Genomic DNA, 24320 nt, shown 5'->3' with positions numbered 1-24320 from the left:
GAGGGTAAAGCTAATGCTAAGCTAATAACATGCTTGGCACGTGGTAGGTTCTCAATAAATTGTGGCTAATAACAACAACAAGAACAATGTTATTAATAAAAACAATTTAAATAAATACTACCAACAGCAGAAAGAGTGTAAGTATGGTGGTTAAAAGCATGGGTCTGGAGTGAGACCACCTTGGTTTTTATCCTGGCTTTCCTTTACTTGTAGAATTCACATCATATTTAATGAAGTTGTTCTCAGTTGATCACTTTTCTCTCATAACATCACATCTACATGGCTTTACTTTGATATTATAGGCTCTTCCTGTGAGCAATTACCTTCTTTTTGTACCAGTTACTATATCTGCAAAATGGGGCTAACAATAGTATCTATCAAATATCCTTGTGGTTTGAATCATGTCTGATACTGGTACAAGAACTCAATAAATGCTAGCTGTTGCTGCTATTTTAGTCACTGTGCAAAGAACATTATAGAACCAGGATCAGCCACCTGGAATAAAACTGCCCACCTATAATGTTGATCTACAAATTGAAAATACGAGTATGAAAAATCCTGAGGATAGCAATACAGTATTTTAGACTAATACCTGGAATAATAAAACATTAGAAGTTATCTCAATGGCAAAAATCAAAATCAGACTGCAGACTACATGGATATATGTCCAATTAACTGGTCATCTTTGTGGGGACACAGGAGTATATGATTGTTACTGATTTCCAAACTCAAAGCCAAACTTTTTTTAAGGTAGTGAAGAACAATGAGACAAGGGGAATACATTTTGCCTCCCTTCTTTCCCCCAAAATATGTTCTTCACCACCCCCATCCCTGGCCCCCAGTGCCTTGCCATTTTTCTAAATCTTTTTGCAAAGGTCAGAAAAGCAGAACTAATCCCATTGTGTTCCCAGCATACTACTTAAAAAATTCAGCCACCTAGCAAATGTAATAAAGAAGGATTGCTGTACCCAAAAACAATCCAAAAAATGGCTACTCAACCAGAGCATTCCAATTAGTAAAAAGGACATATAATCCTGCTGCTTTGGGTGTGGCTCTACAGAGAGGGATGAAGGGGCTGGGATTCTAAGTGCTGTCTCCAGCATCTCATGGATTAGACATCTGAACCAGGGTGAAGATCAGGACACCCTAAAAGCTGTCTGTACTCTAAGACCCCTAAAGCGCCCACTTCCTCGCCCAGGGCCAGATAAGGAACCAGCAGCTCAGTAGACGTCTCCAGGAAAAGCAGCAGGGATAAACTTGAAAGAACCCGTTTCATGATATGGGGTGAGAAACAAGAGGCATGTTTTTCCACAGTCTTCAGTGGCTGCAGCTCAACCCTCAAGAACAGTAACTTCAGCAGCCACTTCATTATATTTCTACTGTAAATGATACAGGCCTGAGCCAAGTCAGCACCAAAACTCCCTTCAGAATTCAGTCGGTGTTAGGTCATCTGTACTCTATTGACAACTGCTGAACTCAAAACCCCTAACGAGGCATCTCAGCAACAATATGTGTCCTGCCACTAATGAGGCTCTTTTTCCATGAATAATGAACAAGAACATCATCTCTGTTGCCAGGTACACAACATAAACAAAGCTCAACACAAGGGCCTTGGTATGGTGAGTTTGTCCATTTGCAACAAAAGAATTTTTCAAAGTGTGAGCCAAGTTTCATTGGAGGGTGGGACGGGCTGTTGTAACAAATAATGTGAACATATGTTATCAGAATCTAATAAATCAGTTTCTGAATGTTGTGGAACAGAGGCTGTGCAATGGGATAGTTAGAGACAATGGAGAGTTCCATTTCTTTATTTTACAATCAGTCTTATAACATAAGGCTGATGATTTCTGTAACAAACGGAGATCTTCATGAAAGAAGCCTTAAGAGGCTTGCCATCCCAAAGGCTCTACTGATTAAAGTTTTATTTCTGAAGGCTTGATATATCAGATTGAGTACAGGACAGCATTAGGGATTGCTATGGCATTGATAGCTACAGAGTGGAATTTGGAAAAGTGCACTGCCACCTGAACCCATGGCCATGGGACTGAATTCCTTTGGTACTAAAAGAATGTCAAGGTACGAGGATTTTTGCCTACAAGGCAGCCCAATAGTTTAGACCCCTAAGCTTGGACCACTGTTTAGCTGAACCATGAGTAAGATTTTAGCATATAAATAGAGAATACAAGTGAGCTGACATGAAAGCCAAACAGTCTTTATTTTGTTTACTTAAAAGTGCTCCACAAGTACTTTTCTCTGTTTCTAAAATCAGTTCCACACTAGGTAGCATATATCTTGTTACACAGGGTACTTATATCTGCACAGGCAAAATGATGCCATCACTGGCTGAAGGCTTTTCGTTTCCATAAATTTGAGCAAGAATTTGAAGAAAATGAAACAAAAACAAAAACAGTCTCATAATGCCTGAGTTCTCTCAACTATAGGAGATAACTCTCACCCATTTCAGAGATTCCTTATGAAGAAATGTGTCAAAAATAAGACCCAATGGCCAGGTGTGGTGGCTCACGCCTGTACTCCCAGTGCCTTGGGGGGCCAAGGTGGGAAGTTCACAGGAGTTTGAGACCAGCCTGGGTAACATAACGATAACCAGTCTCTACAAAAAAAAATTTAAAAATTAGCCAAGCATGATGGCACACTCCTATAGTCCTAGTTACTTGGGAGGCTGAAGTGGGAGGATGGTAGAACCCAGAAGTTCAAGGTTATAGTGAACTATGATCATACCACTATACTCCATCTGGGGTGACAGACAGGAAGGCCCTATCTCTTAAAAAAAAAAAAAAAAACCCAAATGGTATAGTTTGCTCTATATGTTTTGTAATCTGAATAATTCTTTAAATGCACTGAAGACGCTTACTAAAGAAAAACTATTTCATAAAGCAAAAAATGATTATATAATAAGTAATCATTACTTACATCCATTTTACAAGCAAACACTTTAGGAAGATGGTTACTGAAATGAGGCAGAATAGTATGAAGCTCTGCAGATATTTTAGTAACTATGTCATGGCAGGTAATTATGTGGACAATTTTTGTCCAATTAATCAAATAATGAATTCATGGATAATGACAATATAAGCATTAGAGTTTTAAAATATCTAGGATGTGCCAGCTTATTTTTCTGGTTTCTTAGGAACAGGCAAAATGGAATAAGTTCATGAGCAAGTAAACAGAATGGCAAAGGGACTTCAAAGCCTGCCATTTAAAGAAATTGGGATATTCTGCTGCTAATGAGAAGAGGTGGGATGAAGGGGACATGATTTCATCTTCCAATATTTACTGTATTGTCACATGTGCAAGGGATACTAGCTGTTCTACATTGCTCCAAAGGGTCAATGTGACCAATAGGCGGTGGTCACAGTGAACTGATGGGGAGTTATAGCAAGAGCTCTAACAGTCAGTGCTGCCCCTACAGGATAGGTACTGCCTGTGAGGTTCTGGGTGATTCCTGACCACAGAGGTAATAGAGCAGAGTAGACATAACTGCCTGATAGGGAGAGCACGAGAGGAGCCTGTAGGGAGGGAAGGAGAGGAACGAGACACATGCCATGTCACATTTCTGGCCCTTGCTAACCATGAAATTCTAAGATCGTACCAAACACCATCATAAAACTGTAGGTGAAAATTCTATAAGAGTGTGGTTACAAAAGTGCTGTGCTATTTAAAATGACCCTTCCAATCTAATAAGGGAAAATACATCAAAAGAGGAATAGTCAAGTAAATAAAAATACCCAAGGACTTACCATCATACTTTGCTAAGACTGCCTGAACATCAGCATATGCTTGTAGTTCCAGAAGGGCTTCTAAAAGGTTTTCATGGATATTGAACATACTCAGAAGGGGGAACTCCTTCATTAACTAGGGCAGAGGAAACCAAGGAATAATTAGTATATTATGTATGTCTTATACTTTTATTGTACATATTATATATATTTATTGTATATATCACATTTTGATATCTATATATACAAAGTAAAATGATTACTAGAGTTAAGCATTTTAAGAAATAAGTATTTCTCATTTATTTATTTATTTATTTGAGACGGAGTCTTGCTCTGTCACCTAGGCTGGAGTGCAGTGGCACGATCTCAGCTCACTGCAACCTCCACCTCCTGGGTTCAAGCGATTCTCCTGCCTCAGCCTCCCAAGTAGCTGGGACTACAGGCACATGCTACCATGCCCGGCTAATTTTTTGTGTTTTTAGTAGAGATGGAGTTTCACTATGTTAGCCAGGATGGTCTTGATCTCCTGACCTCATGATCCACCCGCCTCGGCCTCCCAAAGTGCTGGGATTACAGCATTTCTTATTTTTAAAGTATAATACTGAATTGTATTTATATAAAAGTATAATTCAATTCTTAAAAGTATAATTAATATTGGGTTATAAGAGTTCATATCAATTATTATTTTGTAAATCATTAAATGCGTCTCTTTTTTTTCTGGTAAGGTGGGATAAGATTCAAAGAGAGGTTTTCATTAAAGTTGAAGAAAATGCTCAATAAAGATAAAATTCCACGGAGAAACCAAACAAGGTAAAGGCTGAAAAATATCTCACGGGCTTTACCAGTTAGGTCACTGGTAACTTTGCTAACAGCAGTTTGGATGGAAGCCAGATTGTAGAAGGGTAAACAAGGGGGCACTACTCTTTCAAGCAGCCTAGTGGCAAAGTTAAGGAGAAAAAGTAGAAAAATAGCTAGAAAGTGACATGGGTTAAAAGAAAATTTGTAGGTAGTGATGGGGGTGGTAGTAAAGAGGAAGGTTTATGAGTTCCTGCCTGGTGGCCTACATAAAACAGGGGCCACGATCATCTTCTGAGACTAAGAGAATAGGTGGCAGGGAAGAAGCTTAAAGATAGGGTGAAAGTGAAAAACAGCCACACAGTGGAGAACTACTCAGGAAAAAAAAAAAAAAAGATTGCTAAGGCTGTCTTGAGGGCCTAACAAATGGAGACCATGAATTTTAGAGGTTATAACTGCCATGGTTGTCAAGTTTTACCTAGCAGTGGCCAGCAGCCCAGGTACTACTTAGCAAGATGTCAAATGACTAGGTTGAGCCTGGGCAGACTGAATTAGGTTCAATGAAATTCAAGGAGCAAGAGACTGGACTATGATGGTGAACAAATGATTAAAGGAATGGTCCAAGGGTTCCAGACTGGATGAGTATGAAGAGAGGCCCAAAGGAAGTTAAAATATATAATATTGAACTTCACTGGGAAGCAAAGAGAAAGAAGAAAGACCAAGAATTTCAGAGCAAAATTTTTATCTTCAAGAAAGGTAACATCTGGCCAGGGATAGTGGCTCATGCCTATAATCACAGCAATTTGAGAGGCCGAGGCAGGTGGATCACCTGAGGTCAGGAGTTTGACACCAGCCTGTCCAACATGGCAAAGCCCCATCTCTACTAAAAATACAAAAATTAGGCATGGTGGCACGCACCTGTAGTCCTAGCTACTTAGGAGGCCAAGGCAGGAGAATCGCTTGAACCCAGGAGGTGGAGGTTGCAGTGAGTTGAGATCATGCCACTGCATTCCAGTCTGGGCAACAGAGTGAGACTATGTCTCAAAAAAAAAAAGAAGAAAGAAGAAAGAAGAAAGAAGAAAGAAGAAAGAAGAAAGAAAGAAAGAAGAAGAAGAGGAAGAGGAAGAGGAAGAGGAAGAGGAAGAGGAAGAGGAAGAAGAAGAAGAAGAAGAAGAAGAAGAAGAAGAAGAAGAAGAAGAAGAAGAAGAAGGTAAAATCTTGTCTTAAAAGAACACTCCGGGGACTGTTGTGGGGTTGGGGGAGGGGGGAGGGACAGCATTAGGAGATATACCTAATCCTAAATGACGAGTTAATGGGAAATCAACGTGGCACATGGATACATATGTAACAAATCTGCACATTGTGCACATGTACCCTAAAACCTAAAGTATAATAAAAAAAAAAAAAAGAATGCGTGTGGCTAGTGCAGCCTTTTTTAAAAAAAAAAATAAAAAATAAAAAAAAATAAAAAAAATAAAAAAAAAGAAAGTTAACCAGGTTCAAAAAAAGGAAAGGTAAAATCTTATCTTAAAAGAAAGGTAACCAGGTTCAAAAAAAAGAAAGGTAAAATCTTATCTTAAAAGAAAGGTAACCAGGTTCTTTATAGAGCAGAATTACAGGCATATTCTCCTCTAATCCTCTACCTGGATAACTGCTATCTATTATAACATAACAACCTCTAAAAAAGTGATAACTGTTTTCGATGTCAACATCTTTAAAGTAATTATGCTGAGAGAAATAATACTCAAAAACAGGCTAATTCACTGCTAAGCAAAAAATCAGTGAATACACTGCATTGACCATCCAGTTCTTCCTTCAACAGGAACATTTACCATATTGTTTTGTTTTTTAAAGCCAAGAATAATTTACCCTATCTTTAAAATAAATAATTTTCTGCAGCCCAAAAGAGCATCATATTACTAACAAAAAAAACCCAATTAAACTGATTATGCGTTCAGTAAGACTGATGGTCCGAACTTCCCTAGAGAGGCCTGCAGTATTTTCACTGTTGATAAAGGAGGTGAATAAGAACTATACCACACATTGCTGATGTTCTGTAACCAATAAAAGTATTTCTTGTTCTGGTTCATTTTGATTCTAGTTGACATTACTCTTTGATTTTTTTTTTCTCCTTCTAATTAAAGCTAGTTAGAATTAAAGCTCTCTGTCATTCAGCATTTGGCAACACAATAAAGACATTCTCTAAATTGCAACATTTAAACATTTACTGTTTTCAGCCAATTCTTCAGGTAATGATCAAACTTCAAGGACATAAATCATATTCTATAATTTAAAAAGTGCAATTCCAAATATTAGTTGCTGAAGCTTAAAAACAGTCTTACTAAAACTCAGTGAGGCCGCATACGCAAACATGAGGTCTCACCCGGTTCCAACAGAACATAAGGTAAGATGCTAGGAGCTTAAACAGCAGTGCTTTCATTTGAAGCTTGGACAGAGTATACTGCGTCCAAAAACAAATCACCAATAAAAGGATTTTAAACATGGTAAAAAGCAAATGTTGGAGAGGTAATCAAAGTCATATGACAATTAGCAAATCTAGCTTTCCTAATTTAATATAAACAAGAACAAAAAGTGAACCCTCTGCTGCCTCCGTTGCCCTCTCCGGCCCCTCAAACAAGCTATCTTAGAGAAAAGCCCACAGCTCCCTTGGCTCTGTTTACTCCACACTGCTTCGCTACAACCTGGCTTGCCTCCCCACAATCTGAATCTGCTTGTCCCCATTCACAGGTGACTGAAATTGCTCCCATGGACACCCTCCGCCCTTTTCTTGTTTGACCTCTGCATCATTTGAAAGTCTGATGGCTTTTTCTTTGAAACGCTTGCCTCTCTTGGCTTCTTCAACAGCATTCTCTCCTGGTTTTCTTCATACTAATCTCACAGCTCCTTTTCTAGTTTCCCCTTGTCTCTGACTTAGGAGTAAGTCTTCTTGCAGGTTATGTCCCGCATCCTCTTATCTTAAACACCCTGATCTCTAGAACTGTTGTCATTTCCAGGGTCTCAGCATCAGCATCTCCATGGGGATGACTTCCACAACCTAACATCCTGCTCTTGCCAACTGTCTTCCTGACAGTTTTACCTGAGTGTCCTTAAAGGCAACACACCTAATACTGAGCTGATAATTTCCCCCTTCCCAGGCCAACCCTTCAAACCTGTTCTTCCCTCCTTGGTATTTCCTATTTCAGAGAAAAGAACCATTAACCTCTTGTCACCCTCTTCTCCCTACAGCCACTTTAGAGGCCCTGCAACCCCTGAGAGTTGATATTTAAAACATGCTGATAGCTTTCATTACATTCAATGAAAGCTCTGTTATGCAAACATACACCTTACGAATCATTACCATCTCTTTTCTCTAACCACGCTGCCAGTAACTTATGCCCCTTATACGTTGCCTAAATTGCTCAAACAGCATCTGCATTTGTCCATTTGCCTCCAATCACCTCTTTCCAATCCACCCTTTCAACACTGTCATAAAGGCTTTTATTTTTTTTTTGAGAGACAGAGTCTGACTCTGTCACCCAGTCTGGAGTGCAGTGGTGCAATCTCAGCTCACTGCAAGCTCTGCCTCCCAGGTTCACGCCATTCTCCTGCCTCAGCCTCCCAAGTAGCTGGGACTACAGGCGCCCGCCACCATGCCTGGCTAATTTTTTGTATCTTTAGTAGAGATGGGGTTTCACCGTGTTAGCCAGGATGGTCTCGATCTCCTGACCTCGTGATCCACCTGCCTCGGCCTCCCAAAGTGCTGGGATTACAGGCGTGAGCCACCACGCCTGACCCATAAAGGCTCTTATACACAAGTGAGTCCATCACACTCCTGCTTAAAAGGCAATCACGGACATGACGAGATTTATCCCAAGGAAATAGGCAGATGTTAATACAAATTTACAAAGCTGTTTATCACAACATTATTTGTAATAGTAAAAAAAAAAAAAATAAAAGCAACTTAAAACTTAACCCATTATGAGATATTTAAGTATAATAAACCATAGTCACCTTTTGGGCTATTATATGTTGTCATTAGAAGTTAAGTTCTCAAAAAACTTTCAACAGCATAGCCTGGGAAATGCTGGCATACAATATTACACTAGAGAAAGCAGGATACAAACTATATTTTGTAATAAAATCATGCTTTTCTTATGAGCCTATGCATAGAAACATACTTGGTTAGAAATACACTAAAATTATACCAATATACTAAATTACACAATATACTAAAATTTTAACAGCAGTTATTTCTAGTTGATGATATTAAAGGTGATTTTTATTTCTTCCTTCACATTTTCTATATGTTCTAATTTTTAAAATTTGTTCTAATATTCATTCTATAAACTAGGGAGGGGGACAGCCATTTTTAGGAATACTGGCTTCTCACTGAATTCAGGATATAATCTAAAATGCTTAGCATGGCAAACGTAGCCCCTTGTGACAAGTCCCTGTCTACTGTGCCAGCCTCACTTCTAGCCACTTCACACACACCACGCATCTGGCATAGAACAGCTTTCAGTTCCTTAAACAGGCCATGTTCACTCACGTGTCTATCCAAGCTCCTGCTCCCTGGAGCGCTCTCCCGTCTTGGTCAATCTGGCCGCTCCTCAACTTTCAGGAAATCTTTACCTGGCCCCTGACCCCTGACCTCTTACCTTCATCTGCTGGTTAGGTACTCCTGGCCTGAACTACCAGAGTCCTTGTCACAATCATCTACTGGTCCATCTTCTCCATGAGTCTGAGAAGAATGTGAAAGCAGGAACTTTGCCTTATTGCTGTATTGTTGGTCAGTGACCAACCTAACATAGGTGCTCAACACACACTTCATGACTGGAATACTTTTTAAAGGCTTTAAATTTCCATTGCTTTGGAGTACATATTATAATATTATATGTCTACTGCCACAGCTCTACTTCAGGCCATTGAGTTACATATCCCTAAACACGTTCTTTATCATTTATAATCTTCCATTATCTACACCTTGGACAAGGTATAGGTAGAGCCTGTACGTTTTGACTCAATGCTCAGAATTTTCTTATACTTAGAGCTGTCTGAAAATGGAATAGATGGTCTAGAGAAGTCTCTGTCACCAGAACTATTTATATACAGAGAAGCCGGTCATGGGATAGGGATACTAAAGAAAGGACCAAGAACCTTTCAAATTCTGCAATTCCAGGTAAACAATTCCCAGCTCCTAAGCATAACTCTTAAGGCACTCTCTCAGCTCAAGGCCAGATTCCTCCGGCCTCTCCTGTCTTCTGCAGGATTAAATTCTAGCCTTGTCAAACCAGACTATTACACACCATTCCCAGAATCCTTTCTACAGTTACTAGCCACCGTGTTTCTGCTCAAACTGTTTTCACCACCTGGAATACCTTTTCCTCTCATTTACAAGGCAGCCTGTCAAAATCACCCCACCCTCCAAAGCCCAGATCAAATGCCACCTCCTAAAGTCACAGCATCATAGAAAGTGAGAGCCAGAAGAGTCCGTGGAGATCATCCAAACACCCTCCTCACTTTACAGATGAGCTCCCTCCCACCCCCGCCCCACCAAAAAACAATAAAGGCTGCAAGTTTAAGTGATTCAGCCAAGTTAGTGCTGGGATTATGATTCAAACCCAGTCATCAGCACTGAGTCCAAATTTCAACACATCAGAACCCTAGCTTCTATGTTGCCAAGTCCAGAACTAAACCATTTTGCTTATGCTTCTCACACAATGCTATTGTATCATCTTTGTACTGTGTTTACGTGAATTTAAGAAGATAGCTGTATTACAGAGGAAAGAGTCCTATATTTAAAGTTATTCCTGAATTAAAATCCAACCTCTGCCATTAACTACCTGTGTGAATTTGCACAAATTATTTAACCTCTCTGAGCTTTGGTTTCTTCATCTCCTGGGTCTTAGCTCATATGGCATCTTCTCAAACTCTCTCTACCACCCTACCTAATGTCACCACCCACCCCCTCATATCACCATTTTCCATTGTTTCTATCACATTCTGAAATCATCTTATTTATGCAGCTGAATATTAGATAATTCAAAAAACAAAACTAAAAATAATAAAATAGAGGGTGAGAGGTGGGGGGGTCTAGTTTTATTCTTTTGCATATGAATATCCAGTTTCCCCAACATCACTTTTTGAAGAGATTGTCCTTTCTCCAATGACAAAGGTTCTTGGCACTTTTGTCAAAATCAGTTGGCTGTAGATATGTGGATGAATTTCTGGCTTCTTTATTCTGTTCCATCGGTTTGTGTGTCTGTGGTGATGCCGGTACCACGCAGTTTGGGTAACAATAGCTTATAGTATGATGCCTCCAGCTTTGTACTTTTTGCTTAGAATTGCTTTGGCTATTTGGGGTCTTCTGTGGTTCCACACAAATTTTAGGATTGTTTTTCTATTTCTATGAAGAATGTCATTGGTATTTTGACAGAGATTGCAGCAAAACTGTAGATTGCTTCCAAAAACCTCAATGTAAGGTCCAAGACTATAAAACTACTAGAAGAAAACATAGGGAAAATGCTTCAGGACATTGGTCTGGGAAAATATTTTATGAATAAGACCTCAAAAGCACAGATAACATAAGCAAAAATAAATAGGATTATGTCCTATTTACAAATAAACACAACTTCTGCACAGCGAAGGAAACAACAGAGTTAAAAGAAAGACAACCTATAGGAGAAAATATTTGCAAACTACTTCTCTGACTGGATTAATGTCTAGAATATACAAGGATCTCAAACATCTCAACAGGAAAACAATAAACAATTCAATTTAAAAAATGGTCAAATTATGTGAACAGATACTTCTCAAAAGAAGACATACAAATGGCCAACAAATCTATGAAAAAATGCTCAACCTCATGATTATCAGAGAAATGCAAATGAAAACCACAATGTAGTATCATCTCCCCCCAGTTAGAATGGCTATTGTAAAAAAGACCAAAAATAAATAAATAAATAATAACAAACACTGGCGAGAATGCAGAAAAAAGGCAATTCTTATACACTTTTGGTAGGACTGTAAACTAGTATAGCCACTATGGAGAACAGTATGGAGGTTCTTCAAAAAAAACTACAAATAGAATAACCATATGATCCAGCAATCCCACTACTGGGCATTTATTCAAAGGAATGGAAATTAGTATATTGAAGAGACGTCTGCACCCACACCTTTACTACAGCACTATACACAATAGCCAAGACATGGAATCAACACAGGTGTCCAACAACAGATGAATGGACAAGGAAAGTGTGGCATATACACACAATGAAATATCATCCAGCCATAAAAAAGAATAAAATCCTATCATTTGCAGCAAGATGGATGAAACTAGAGGACACTATTATGTTAAGTGAAATAAGCCAGGAACGGAAAGTTAATCACTGCATGTTCTCATTCCTATGGAGAAGCAAAACAAAGTTGGGCTCCTGGAACTAAAAAGTAGAACAGAGGATACTAGAAGCTGGGAAGGATAGGGGAAGGAAGGGATAGAGAGAGAGTTGTTAAAAGATACAAAATTATAGCTCAATGGAAGGAATAACTTCTAGTGTTCCATACCAGTGTAGGATGACTACAGTTAACTTTAATTACAAAAACAGGTAGGAGACCAGATCTGGCCCACAGGCCTTAGTGTGCCAACTCCTGGTTAATAGGAATAAAATGTAAAAGCCAAAATATCTTCATAAAAGAAGTTTCATAATGATATTATATTCTAAAAACATAACATCTCTTACACACAGCTGGTTTGGCAGACTGTAGCAAAATGGAAAAAGCCTACCGTGCAACCCAGCACCTCTTCTCCCAGCTACATCCCCTAGAGACTGTTTAGTCCATTATCTGTTTAGTCCACTATTTATGATGGGATTTTCCTCATCCGTAGTGAATATCCCCACAAATATCCCCTGTGTGTGGATATTCACTATGGATGAGGAAAATCCCATCATAAATAGTGGACTAAACAGATAATGGGGTATACTTATATGACAAAATGCTATTCAGCAGAAAAAAGAAATGGGTTAGAACTTAAGATATCTTAATGTGGACAAAAATCAAGCAGTTTTATTTTTTTCCCTTATCTAAAAGGATTATTCATTCAGTAAACATTAATAATTCATTCAGTAAACATTAACAAATATGAAATCCTTGCTATATGCTAGGCATCAGGACACAGAGTTCATTACGACTGACCCCTACCTGTCACATAAAAGATAATCAGTAATTTTTTATTCTCACAAAAAGTGGCAAATGATTGTTATTCTTAAAGGCAATTCATAAAAATGAGAGCAAATTATACCTAGAACCCCAGTAGTCAGAAAGATAAGATGAACACATAAGGCTGAGATCAACTGCATATACAAGTCACCAAAATCAAGTAGTTTTCAGTGAATAAGTACACTATAGCTGTTCTAAAATCTGATATGATATAATTAAGTCCAAAAATGCACACAAAACAATACAATGTATAGTTTATGGGCTATATTGTGGAAATGTCAGAAAACAAAATGAGGGCCAGGTGTAGTGGCTCACACCTGTAATCCTAGCACTTTGGGAGGCCAAGGCAGGCAGATAATTTGAGGTCAGAAGTTTGAAACCAGCCTGGCCAACATGGTGAAACTCTGTCTTTACTAAAAATACAAAAATTAGCTGGATGTGATGGCACGTGCCTGTAATCCCAGCTACTTGGGAGGCTGAGGCAGGAGAATCGCTTAAACCCAGGAGACAGAGGCTGCAGTGAGCCAAGATTGCGCCATTGCACTCCAGCATGGGCAACAGAGCAAGACTCCATCTTGGAAAGAAAAAAAAAAAAGAAAGAAAACAAACTGAAAAAACAGACTCACTGGTGCCTCAGGGAAGGTGAATAGTGTGAGTGGTGGTCAGATGAGGGCCACAGCTTTATCTATATTATTTTATTTCTTGTAAGAAAAGAAGGTGAAAAAAGAACAAAAATATAAATAAAAGAAAAGAAGGTGAAGGGAAAAAAATGCAAAAATTTTAACTAACTAGTTACTATGTATTATTACTTATTTTAAATTCTAAGCAGTGCAACTATGATATTTACACAACGTTCTGCATACATTTTTATATTTTAAAAGTTTCTCCCTCAAAAATAGGGTGTTTGTGAGATGTACTTTTCATATGTAATTCTTCAAGTCATAAGGAGTTGAATTTTCATCAGACCTTTATTTGTTTTCTTATTTTCTAAATGCCTTTTGAGGCAAAATTATTTCTTCCCTTCAGGGGTTTGGCTCTGTAGCTACTTATGGTGGTGTTAGCATTTAAAAAAAAAAAGAGTGTCTTTGATTGAACAATATTTAGGTAATTTTCCCCTAAAATAATTTGATCTAATAGATTTTAATACTCTGTACTTGAATTCTATAATAATATCAAGATAATAACTGCTAATCCCACATGAACCATAGCTGGAGTCCCACTTCTTAATTCTCCATGAGTTTTAGAGAGTAGGTTCACTGACAGATATGGTGTAAGGAACTTTAAGAATTACTATTTTATCCTGAAGAATGCCTCAGAGTTACATTAACTATAAGGTAAGTCCCTTCCCTGTCTAACCCTTAGTGTTAGGGTTGGGATTAGGCTAGATAAGACTACCTAATAAAATTTTGGGGTCACAAAAATTCCTTCTTGCTTCTTCTCTAAAACCACATCCATGACTCTCTGGCACATTGTTTTCAAAATAAAAGAGAATAAATACATATATGTGTATATATATATATATATATATATACACACATATATGCATGTATATGTAGGTATATATGTAATATATACATATGCACAAACTCATATTTGTGGGGGATGTGTATATGGATGGATGGATGGAAGACAGAGAGAGAGAGATGAAAGGGATTGTCACAGGAGAGAGGGCACATTATAGAAGTCAAGAGCAGCACCACTTTTGCAGTCAGATAGATCTGGGTTGATACCCAGGGAAAGTGAAGTTTCTTAGCACCAGGTGAGCTCATTTTCCTCATCAGTAAGACGGGGATAACACCTAGCTCCCACTACATGTAGAGATCTCACACAGACACATAGGGGGTCATTATCCATAAATAATGTTGACACAGATATAGTACATTTTCAAAGTGCTATTTGATTTGCTACATGTGAATAGTTTTCTTTTCTTTCTTTCTTTTTTTTTTTTTGAGACACAGTTTCCTTCTATTGCTCAGGCTGGAGTGCAGTGGGGCGATCTTGGCTCACTGCAACCTCCGCCTCCTGGGTTCAAGTGATTCTCCTGCCTCAGCCTCCGGAGTAGCTGGGATTACAGCTACTCCGGAGGCTGAAGAATTAAATTAAATTCAAATTAGCCATACACCCGGCTAATTTTTGTATTATTAGTGGAGACAGGGTTTCACCATGTTAGCCAGGATGGTCTTGAACTCCTGATCTCAGGTGATCCACCCGCCTCAGACTCCCAAAGTGCTGGGATTACAGGCATGAGCTACCGCGCCTGGCTTGCTTTTTTGTTTGTTTTGTTTGGTTTTGTTTTGTTTTTTGAGATGGAATTTCTTGCTCTGTCGCCCAGGCTGGAGTGCAGTGGTGTGATCTCAGCTCACTGTAACCTCCGCCTTCTGGGTTCCAGCAATTCTCCTGCCTCAGCTTCCCGAGTAGCTGGGACTACAGGTGTGCGTCACCATGACTGGCTATGCTATACGTGAATAGTTTTCATTTTTTAGTTGCACAATAGAACATAACTCAATTTATTTATTTTAAAATAACGTACCAAATAAATGCTTGGTAACATAATTGGCCTTTCTACTACAAAAAGACCACAGTTCCCATATCAAGCTTTGAATGAAAGCATATGATAAATATACAGGCCTGTTTTCTATCAGCTAAGTCATTCTAAATAAATCTTTAAATGTGCTCACTATCTAGCATGGTTCTGTTTATTTATTGCCCACTATCTTCTCCACACTGGTAATTGCTTTCTCCTGGCAGCAAGAAATTTATATGCCCTGTTTTGCCCAAGTATTACAGCTCACGTAGAGTGAAAACGCTAACTCTCCTATGAGTCCTCTAATACCTATGGGGAAGAACATGGGATGGGCCAAGGATAGAATTTCAGTTTCAATTTTACATCATCTGGCTATTGTCAGTTCAAGTTTATTTCAATGGAAGAATTTGAGGCACTTCTGAGGTTAACATTTACGAGCTCAAATGGGAAAAAAAGGCAGAGCTAATTCACTGGATTTGAAATACTCTATGGACATAATTTAGAACTACGGTCTGTATGCTTTTTCTCAGCTGACTTATAGGATGAAAACAACAGTTTAAACCTTTCAAGTTTGATTTGTATCTATTTAAGCATTTTATTAGTTTAGCTATGCATGTATTGTTCCTTGAGTGAGAAAGGCAATGGGAAAATTCTTACATACTTTAAGGCAGAGGTAACTAAAAGAGATCCTCAGCCAGCCAGATTCCTACTGAGGTCAATACAAGCTTGGGCTAATTAAGGTTTATAGAATTTGGCCTGTATTGTATTCAAAGAGCAGATACTATTATGTTATAGTTGCAAGTTTGACATTATTTAATTATAGTTTCAAATAAAGGCATAAGTAGAAAACAGAAAAGACACCGTATAATACATGGTTATTATTTTGCCAGTAATTTTTACTGACACTAAGGGCCATGAACAGAAGAATGAATTGTTTACCAGAGTCCTCAGAGGCCCACGAGAGTTCCATTTATACAGATCACTATAAAATGCAGTACTGAGTCCTGAGAGGTCTAAACATACACTAGTAGAAAATGTCATTTTTCACAACTAATCTAGAGACAAATATTAAACTGCATCTATTGAAAAGTAATATGGTCAATACATGATCCGCATGTTCACTAGTTCACCAGTTAACTTGTTCTTCACTGAACTGAGCGCAGTAAGTAAATGCATCCATCATTGAGAACTGAAGAGAAGTCACAGTTGCAGGCATGCTGATGATCTTCCAATGAGAGTTTTGTATCTCCCAAAGACTCAAAGGGCTGGAAGTTATCTAAATAATTATCTACTTTTCCTGTCAAAACTGTGATCCATTTAGTCCAAAGAGGAAGCTTTTCCTTAGAAATTAAAATGAATGAGACAAGCTTTGCATTTATGCACAGCCCAATAAAAATGTTTTCAGTGTAAAACTCCCTTTTCCATTTGTTTCTCAATCAGATAAAAACAACAAGCAAACCTGGTCAAAACTTGGAAATCTTCAAAGATTGTCCTCCACTTCTACCTGCCTCACTGACAATTCTTTACCTAAATTTAAGACATTTAAGAACTTTCCAAAATCAAAGGTCTGAGAGCACCACTGTTTTATCTGTGTTATTAGGGAGGAAATTTCTGTACTCTAAACTCAATGGCAAACTGCAGTTTCACAAACCCCAGAGTGAGGTTGTTGGAGAGGAGGGCAGGAAAGAAGCTGGTCTCGTGCTGTCTTGGGGAAAAGAATGATTTATAACCTCCTCAAAACTGATGGGTAACTCTGAGTAAAACATTTCTTTCTCATCTTAAACAGCTTAAAACAGGGCTGTGTCCTAGCCCGGAGATCATGAACAAACCCGAGCAATTTGATGCATATTTTGAATGGCTTGGAAGCAGGCCCACAGACAGAGGGCGATAAGCATTCCTCCCCCTCTGTGATGACATGGCACTGCTCTCCTGTGCCAAGAGTGGCCTCAACAAGCAGCCAACCACACTGGCCAACAATTACTGTCAGAAAGGACTTTTTATGCCAAAACCACTATCATTGTGTTTGGCAGGCATCCTTCCACATTCACATGGGTAATAGTAAATAATTCTATTCAGTAGATTAATGCATATGGTTATCTGGGGCACAGTTAACAAATATTCATGCTGGCAGGCATCTCATGACAAGGTCATGCTGAAAGTTAACTATTATAGAAGATTCTTCTATGGCAATAGGCAGAAGGTTGGTACTCCAACCTTGACATTCATCTACACACTGCTCTTCACTTTGCCTTCTAACATTCTCTTTGCTCCCCAAGTCTTCCCACTGAACCCTCCTGGAATCTGAGTCCATGAAACACACATTCCCCAACACGTCCACATGCTATTTACAGAGACCAGCCTGAGTTCACTGCTTCTTTTGCAGCTGTTGAGTTACCCCAAAAAACTTTTGTCTATGAGGCAGGATGTAGGGCTGGCTTCTCCTCGTTGCCCAAAGTGCATCCAGATCATTAATGCTCAACCCTTGGGCAGCAGTTCTTGCCCCTCAGAAGCTCATGCCATCATGTTTCCAGCACTTGCCAGCATTCTCTTACCATGTATTCTACCAAGTAACAGACCCGCATACACTGAAGATTTTGGTGCCTGGCTCCATATTCTCACTCTTGACCTTAAGCCTTACCCTCCACAAAGATAATTTCAGTCTATGTGAACATCCCATCTGGTAACCTAGACTCTTAGTGTTTTACCTTCTCAAAATAAGAAGACTCCATAGTCAAATTCCAGACCTTGATGTTATCTAGATATGTTCCTTTAAAATTCAACTGTGCAATGCTCTGACTATAACATACTGCTCTCCGGTTATCTCACACCATTACTCCCACTAAACTTCCTCCAGAATTTCACTGAGACCACCAGTGCCTTGTCCTCTCTATTTTTTTGTCCTTATCTTACTTGGGCCACTCTCATTTCTGTAAAAATTCTTTTCTCTTTTAGCCCCCGTGTTATCACACTCTCCTGGTTTTACTCTTGCCTTTCCAGCTGCTCCTGCTCAGAAGCCACTGGATGCTTCTCCTCTGTCAATGTTGGAGACCACTGGGACTCACTTCTTAATCTTCCCTCTTCTCTATCTCTCCACATACATGATTCTACTCAACATTATGGCTTTAAATCCTGTATATGTTGATAACTCCCAAACTCCTCACCTCTGAGTTCCAGGCCTCCATCCAATTTCCTTCCTGCAATACCTACCTGGAGCTATAATAGGTATCTGAAACTCTACATGACACAAGCAGAATGCCCACCGTACCATTTAAAACCTGTTCCTCTCCTAGTCATCCTTCTTTCAGTAAATGGTATGACCACCACCAAGTTGATCAAGCTAAAAAGCTGTGCACTTTTAACTTTCCTTGATTATAACATTTCTTTTTTTTCCACAGCCAATCTATTAAATTCATTTTACAAATAGTTACTGAGTAGTTACTGTGTATCAGACACTATTGTACTGGGATACAGTAATAGGCATAAAAAATTCCTGTCCTCATGAAAATAGCATTCTAGGGAAAGGAAACACAGAAAATAAGCAAATAAATAAAATCCATAGACTGTCAGATCATGATAAATTTTGAGGAGAATAAGTAAAGCAGGGAAATGGGTTCGGGAATGTTGGTACGGCACAGGCAGATGTGATTTTTAAATAGAGTAATCAGGGAAGGTAGGATTGCAAGGTGACACATAAACAGAAACTGATAACACAGCAAGTCATGAGAATGTCTGGAAGAGAAGCATGCTGGGGAAAATTTCCGGCAGTGTAAAGTTTCTGAGGTGGGAATGAGTCTGGTGTATTCAATAAGTGCAAGAAGCCCAGCATGGCTGGAACATAGTGAACACAGCAGCCGGGCTGTGGACAGCCTTGTAGGCCACTTTTAGAGTTTAAACTCTGAGTGAGATGAGAGGTCCCTGGAAGGTTTGAAGTCAAATGTAACATTATCTTACATATGCCTTCAATGGCTTCATTCTCTGCTATGTGGAGATAGAATTAAGAGTAGAAGCAGAAAGACCAGTTAAAAGGGAAGGCTGTTAGTACACTCCAAGTGAGAGATGATGGTTTAAACCAAGGGGAGGGCTATGAACCAAGGGTAGGGCGTTGAGATATATACGTCCAAATATATCTCAAATCCAACCACTTCTTCACTGCCACTCCCAAAACCAAACCCTCTTCAGCTCTTGCCTGGAATACTATCACGACCTCTTAACTGGCCTCCTGCTTCCATTCCTGCTCTCCATTCTTGACAATGTAGCTTAGTAAGATCTCATCCCTCCTCTGTTGTATACACTTCAAAAGCTTCCCATTGTACTTACCATGAAATCTAAATGCCTTACAAAACTACAAAGCCCTAAATGACATGGCTGCTCCCTGCCTTTTCAAATTCATCTCATTCTGACCTTCCCTTTAGTCGCCTTAGCCTCCTTTCCATTCTTGCTAAACTCTTCCCAGCTTCAGGACCTCTGCATTAGTTCTTCCTCTGACCAGATCTTCATGTGGCTGGCTCCCTCTCACCCTTTAGATCTCAGCAAAAATATGACCTCTTAGAGAGGCCCTTCCTGAGCACTTATCTAAATTATGCCCTCCTGTTACCTATCATGGCAGCCTGTTTAGTTTCTTTATAGCACATATCATTATCTGTAACTGTCTTTATCATCCATGTCTCCCCTCCCCATGCTGGTAGGGATGTTGTCTGTCTTGGTGTGAGGCATTCTATAGATGCTTGCTTTTAAAAAGGAATGAATCCATCATCCCTTCTTACACTCCCTCCCCTTCCTTCCTTCTCCAACGTAAAGCCCATGGCCCATCACCTTTCCATTTCTTTGCCAATTCCTCAAGTTCCTGACTTCCTCACATCTTTTCATTCCACTCACATAGCAACACCCTCACCCTAGATCAACCCAGATGTCTATCATTTCTGCGCCAACATTCAGGCCAAAGGGCAAAACTATGAGGTATAGAGGAACAACTAAAGTGTATTGATCTCTGACCTCTATCGAGCCAAAACTACCCAGTAAACCTCCAGGATTTACCTCTCTGCTGACTTCTTTCCTGCAAATTCCACCACTCCCTTAATACTCTTAACCCACCTTCTCTCAGTTAACCCCCAGCAGATGACCCTGTCTTCTATCTAATCAAGTAAACAAAAGTCAGCAGGCAGGAACCCTGTCCCTCTTCACCTCTAGCATACCCCTCCACTGCAGACCCCACCCGCATCCAGATCCATCTTCCTAGCCCTATCAGCCACACAGGGAATCCTCTTTGTCTTAGTCTGCTCAGTCTGCTATCACAGAATGACACAGACCGTGCATCTTTTTTTTTTATTTTTTTTAATTTTATTATTATACTTTAGGTTTTAGGGTACATGTGCACAATGTGCAGGTTTGTTACATATGTATCCATGTGCCATGTTGATTTCCTGCACCCATTAACTCGTCATTTAGCATTGGGTATATCTCCTAATGCTGTCCCTCCCCCCTCCCCCCACCCCACAACAGTCCCTGGAGTGTGATGTTCCCCTTCCTGTGGCCATGAGTTCTCATTGTTCAATTCCCACCTATGAGTGAGAACATGCAGTGTTTGGTTTTTTGTCCTTGCGATAGTTTACTGAGAATGATGTTTTCCAGTTTCATCCATGTCCCTAAAAAGGACATGAACTCATCATTTTTATGGCTGCATAGTATTCCATGGTGTATATGTGCCACATTTTCTTAATCCAGTCTATCGTTGTTGGACATTTGGGTTGGTTCCAAGTCTTTGCTATTGTGAATAGTGCCGCAATAAACATACGTGTGCATGTGTCTTTATAGCAGCAAAACCACAATGAGATACCATCTCACACCAGTTAGAATGGCCATCATTAAAAAGTCAAGAAACAACAGGTGCTGAAGAGGATGTGGAGAAATAGGAACACTTTTACACTGTTGGTGGGACTGTAAACTAGTTCAACCATTGTGGAAGTCAGTGTGGCGATTCCTCAGGGATCTAGAACTAGAAATACCATTTGACCCAGCCATCCCATTACTGGGTATATACCCAGACTGTGCATCTTAAACAACAGAAATCTATTTCTCACAGTTCTGGAGACTGGGAGGTCCAAGATCCAGGTCCTGGCAGATTTGGCTTCTGGTGAGGGCCCTCTTCCTGGTTTGCAGAGGACCACCTTCTTGCTGTATCCTTACATGGCACAGACAGATCCTCTCCTGTCTTTTCTTATAAGGGCACTAATCCTATCTGTAAGGGCTCTACCCTCATGATCTAATTAGCTCCCAAAGGGCACCATCTTTAGATGCCATCACAGTGGGGAGAGGAGCTTTGGCATATGAATTTGGGGAGAACACAAACATTCATTTTGTAGTACTCCTTTAGTTAATCCTCCCCTCCTGTGCTAATTCATCACGCTGCACTCCTCAGGACTTCATTCTATCAGTGATCCCCTCTCTTTCATATGTATGTTTAATTTCTCCCTTGCTTTTCAGTATTTTCCCATCCACATTGGCACATGCTCAGGTCTTCTACTGCTTACAGGTTCCCTTCTAGGTATCATCACCTCTCTCTTTTCCTTTTCGATCTAAGCTTATTGCAAGAGTTCTACTACTCCAGTAGACATCTTACCTCACATTCAGGAGATAACACAATTGAATCTATTTTATACACTTTACATTCTACTGATCTTCCTTTTGCCAAATCGCCAACCACCTCTTTGAAGTAAAATGTAACAAACAGTTTTCTCCACAACAAATACTTACTGAGTAATTGTGTGACAAGTACTGGACTAAGAATTGCTCAGATCATATATACATTTTTCTCTGTAGCATTTAATGCTGTTGACCATTTCCTCCCTCTAAGATGTTCTGTTGCTATGGATTTCACGACACAACAGTGTCCTAAACTTTTTTCCTACTTCTCTGGTCACTTCTTTTAAGTCTCCTTTGACTAATCGATCCTGCACTTCTCCCTCCTCTTCTTTTTTTACTCTACTCACTTTTTCCTCCATCATCTCATCTTCACTCACTATCTAAATCACCTCCCATGCTGATCCTTCCCAGAACTTCCTCTAGCCCATATCTCTCTCATAAGCTCAGGGTCTGTATATCCCACTGTCTTCTAAATATTTCCATTTGGATGACCCATAGGTTTAGCAGATCTAAAGCTGAAATCATTCCTCCTGCCCACCCATCCATAAACCAGCTACTTAGACTATAATCTCAATCCCCATGATGATGATGTTTTCTGCCCGGTTTCCCAGGCAAGAAATCCAGACGTTATCTATGACTTATCTTTCTTAGTCTCTTCCTCATACAACACCCACCACCCTGAAAGTAAAAGCAAACAAAAACTTACCCAGTCTCCAACTTCTCTCAACTCTATCTCTTAAATCTGGCAAATTGAACCCACAATCCACTTGGGGTTATTCTACTGGGACCCACTAAATTAAACCCAGAACATTTGAACTGTGTCTCTCCATTATTGAAAAATAGAAGGCAAGATTGAAACAGGAAACTACACAAGACAGGAGTGAGCATTTCCCTCTCTCTCTCTGAGACAGACATGTGTTGTACTCTGAAGCAGCAGCATAAAATGACCTTTGACTCTTCAGCAAAAGATCTAAAAAATCTATCTCCCTAAAATCAGTGATGTATGAGAACACCAGATGGAGTTATTTATTAATGCATAAACTCTGGATCCACTTGTGAAGGCTCTATACAGCCCACATCACAGCAGTAAAAGAACCCAGGCAAAAGACTTACAAATGTAGGTGGCAGACTGAACAAACCTAGCTACTCCCCTCCCCTGCAACAAAACCTATTGAAATTATTAGAAAATGGTGTCGAAAGACAGAAATCTGTACCTGTGATGAAAACAGGAAAGCAGGTGGGAGGAATGGCTGGCAGAGTCAAGAGATTTTAACAAGTTAGATAAACTGTTAAGTGGGACTTGATTAAGCCACAGCAGAGGAAGCCATAGCTGTTCTGAGAAGAGCCTCACAGAGGCTCCAAATTTGGAGTTGGTAGAGACAGAAAGCAGAAGTGGGTTGTGGGGCAGTAGCCTTATGTAATTAAACACTTGACTTCAGATCAGCTGGGCTGATCCTTCTCATTGCCCCAAGTTTAATGGAAATAAAATGACTGCCTGCTCTATAATCAGAGAGGCGTTCACTAAAGCAACTAAAGATTTGTTCATGGTATATATATATTTTATATATATTTTTATATATTTTATACATATTTTATATATATATTTTATATATATTTTTTATATACATATATATTTTATATATATATAAAAAACATATATTTTATATATAACATATATTTTATATATATATAAAATACATATATGTGTGTGTATATATATATATATAAATTTTTTTTTTGAGATGGAGTCTTGCTCTGTCACCCAGGCTGGAGTGCAATGGCATGATCTCAGCTCACTGCAACCTCCGCCTCCCCGGTTCAAGTGATTCTTCTGCCTCAGCCTCCCAAGTAGCTGGGACTACAAGCACGTGCCACCACACCAGCTAATTTTTGTATTTTTAGTAGAGACAGGGTTTCCCCATGTCGGCCAGACTGGTCTCAAATGCCTGACCTCAAGTGATCCACCTGCCTCAGCCTCCCTAAGTGCTGGGATTATAGGTGTGAGCCACCACACCCAGCCTGAGGTCATAAATTGTTAGTCAAGTCCTCTTATGTTGACTTTCACGAGGATTTGGGTTGGAAAGTGTACCCCTCTACTCCCCATCCAGGCATTCACCCATCCATCCATTCATTCAACAAAAATTAATTGAGTGCCTATCTATCAAGTGCCATGGAAGATGAAGTTCCTGCCTTCGTAGAATTTATTTTCTAATGGAGGTGGGGAATACAGACAATACATAAGTAAATAAACAAATACATAATTTCAAAAGTGAAGGGGCAATTAAAAAATAAGAAAGATAGATAAGAAAAAAAATAGTGTGTGTGTGCACATGAGTGTTTGTGCATAGTGCTCCTTCAACTGGGTATCATGGAAGGTCCACTCTAAAGTGCTATTCCAGCTCAGCCTA

The 24320-nt window shown here is 39.4% G+C and overlaps 1 protein-coding gene across 21 annotated transcripts in view; it reads right to left on the bottom strand.

Annotated features, from left to right (window-relative positions):
- ST7 (suppression of tumorigenicity 7) overlaps nt 1–24320 on the bottom strand; it is a 280933-nt gene that overhangs the window by 54467 nt on the left and 202146 nt on the right. For all 21 annotated transcript variants that reach the window (XM_055283772.2, XM_063642153.1, XM_055283770.2 and 18 more), the window contains one exon: nt 3759–3873. In XM_055283772.2, the coding sequence (XP_055139747.1) occupies nt 3759–3873 (115 nt within the window). The remainder of the gene's footprint in view (nt 1–3758; nt 3874–24320) is intronic.

Source organism: Symphalangus syndactylus, chromosome 6, assembly GCF_028878055.3.
Source record: "Symphalangus syndactylus isolate Jambi chromosome 6, NHGRI_mSymSyn1-v2.1_pri, whole genome shotgun sequence".
NCBI classification, from domain to species: domain Eukaryota; kingdom Metazoa; phylum Chordata; class Mammalia; order Primates; family Hylobatidae; genus Symphalangus; species Symphalangus syndactylus.
This window is presented reverse-complemented; position numbering and strand designations above follow the sequence as displayed.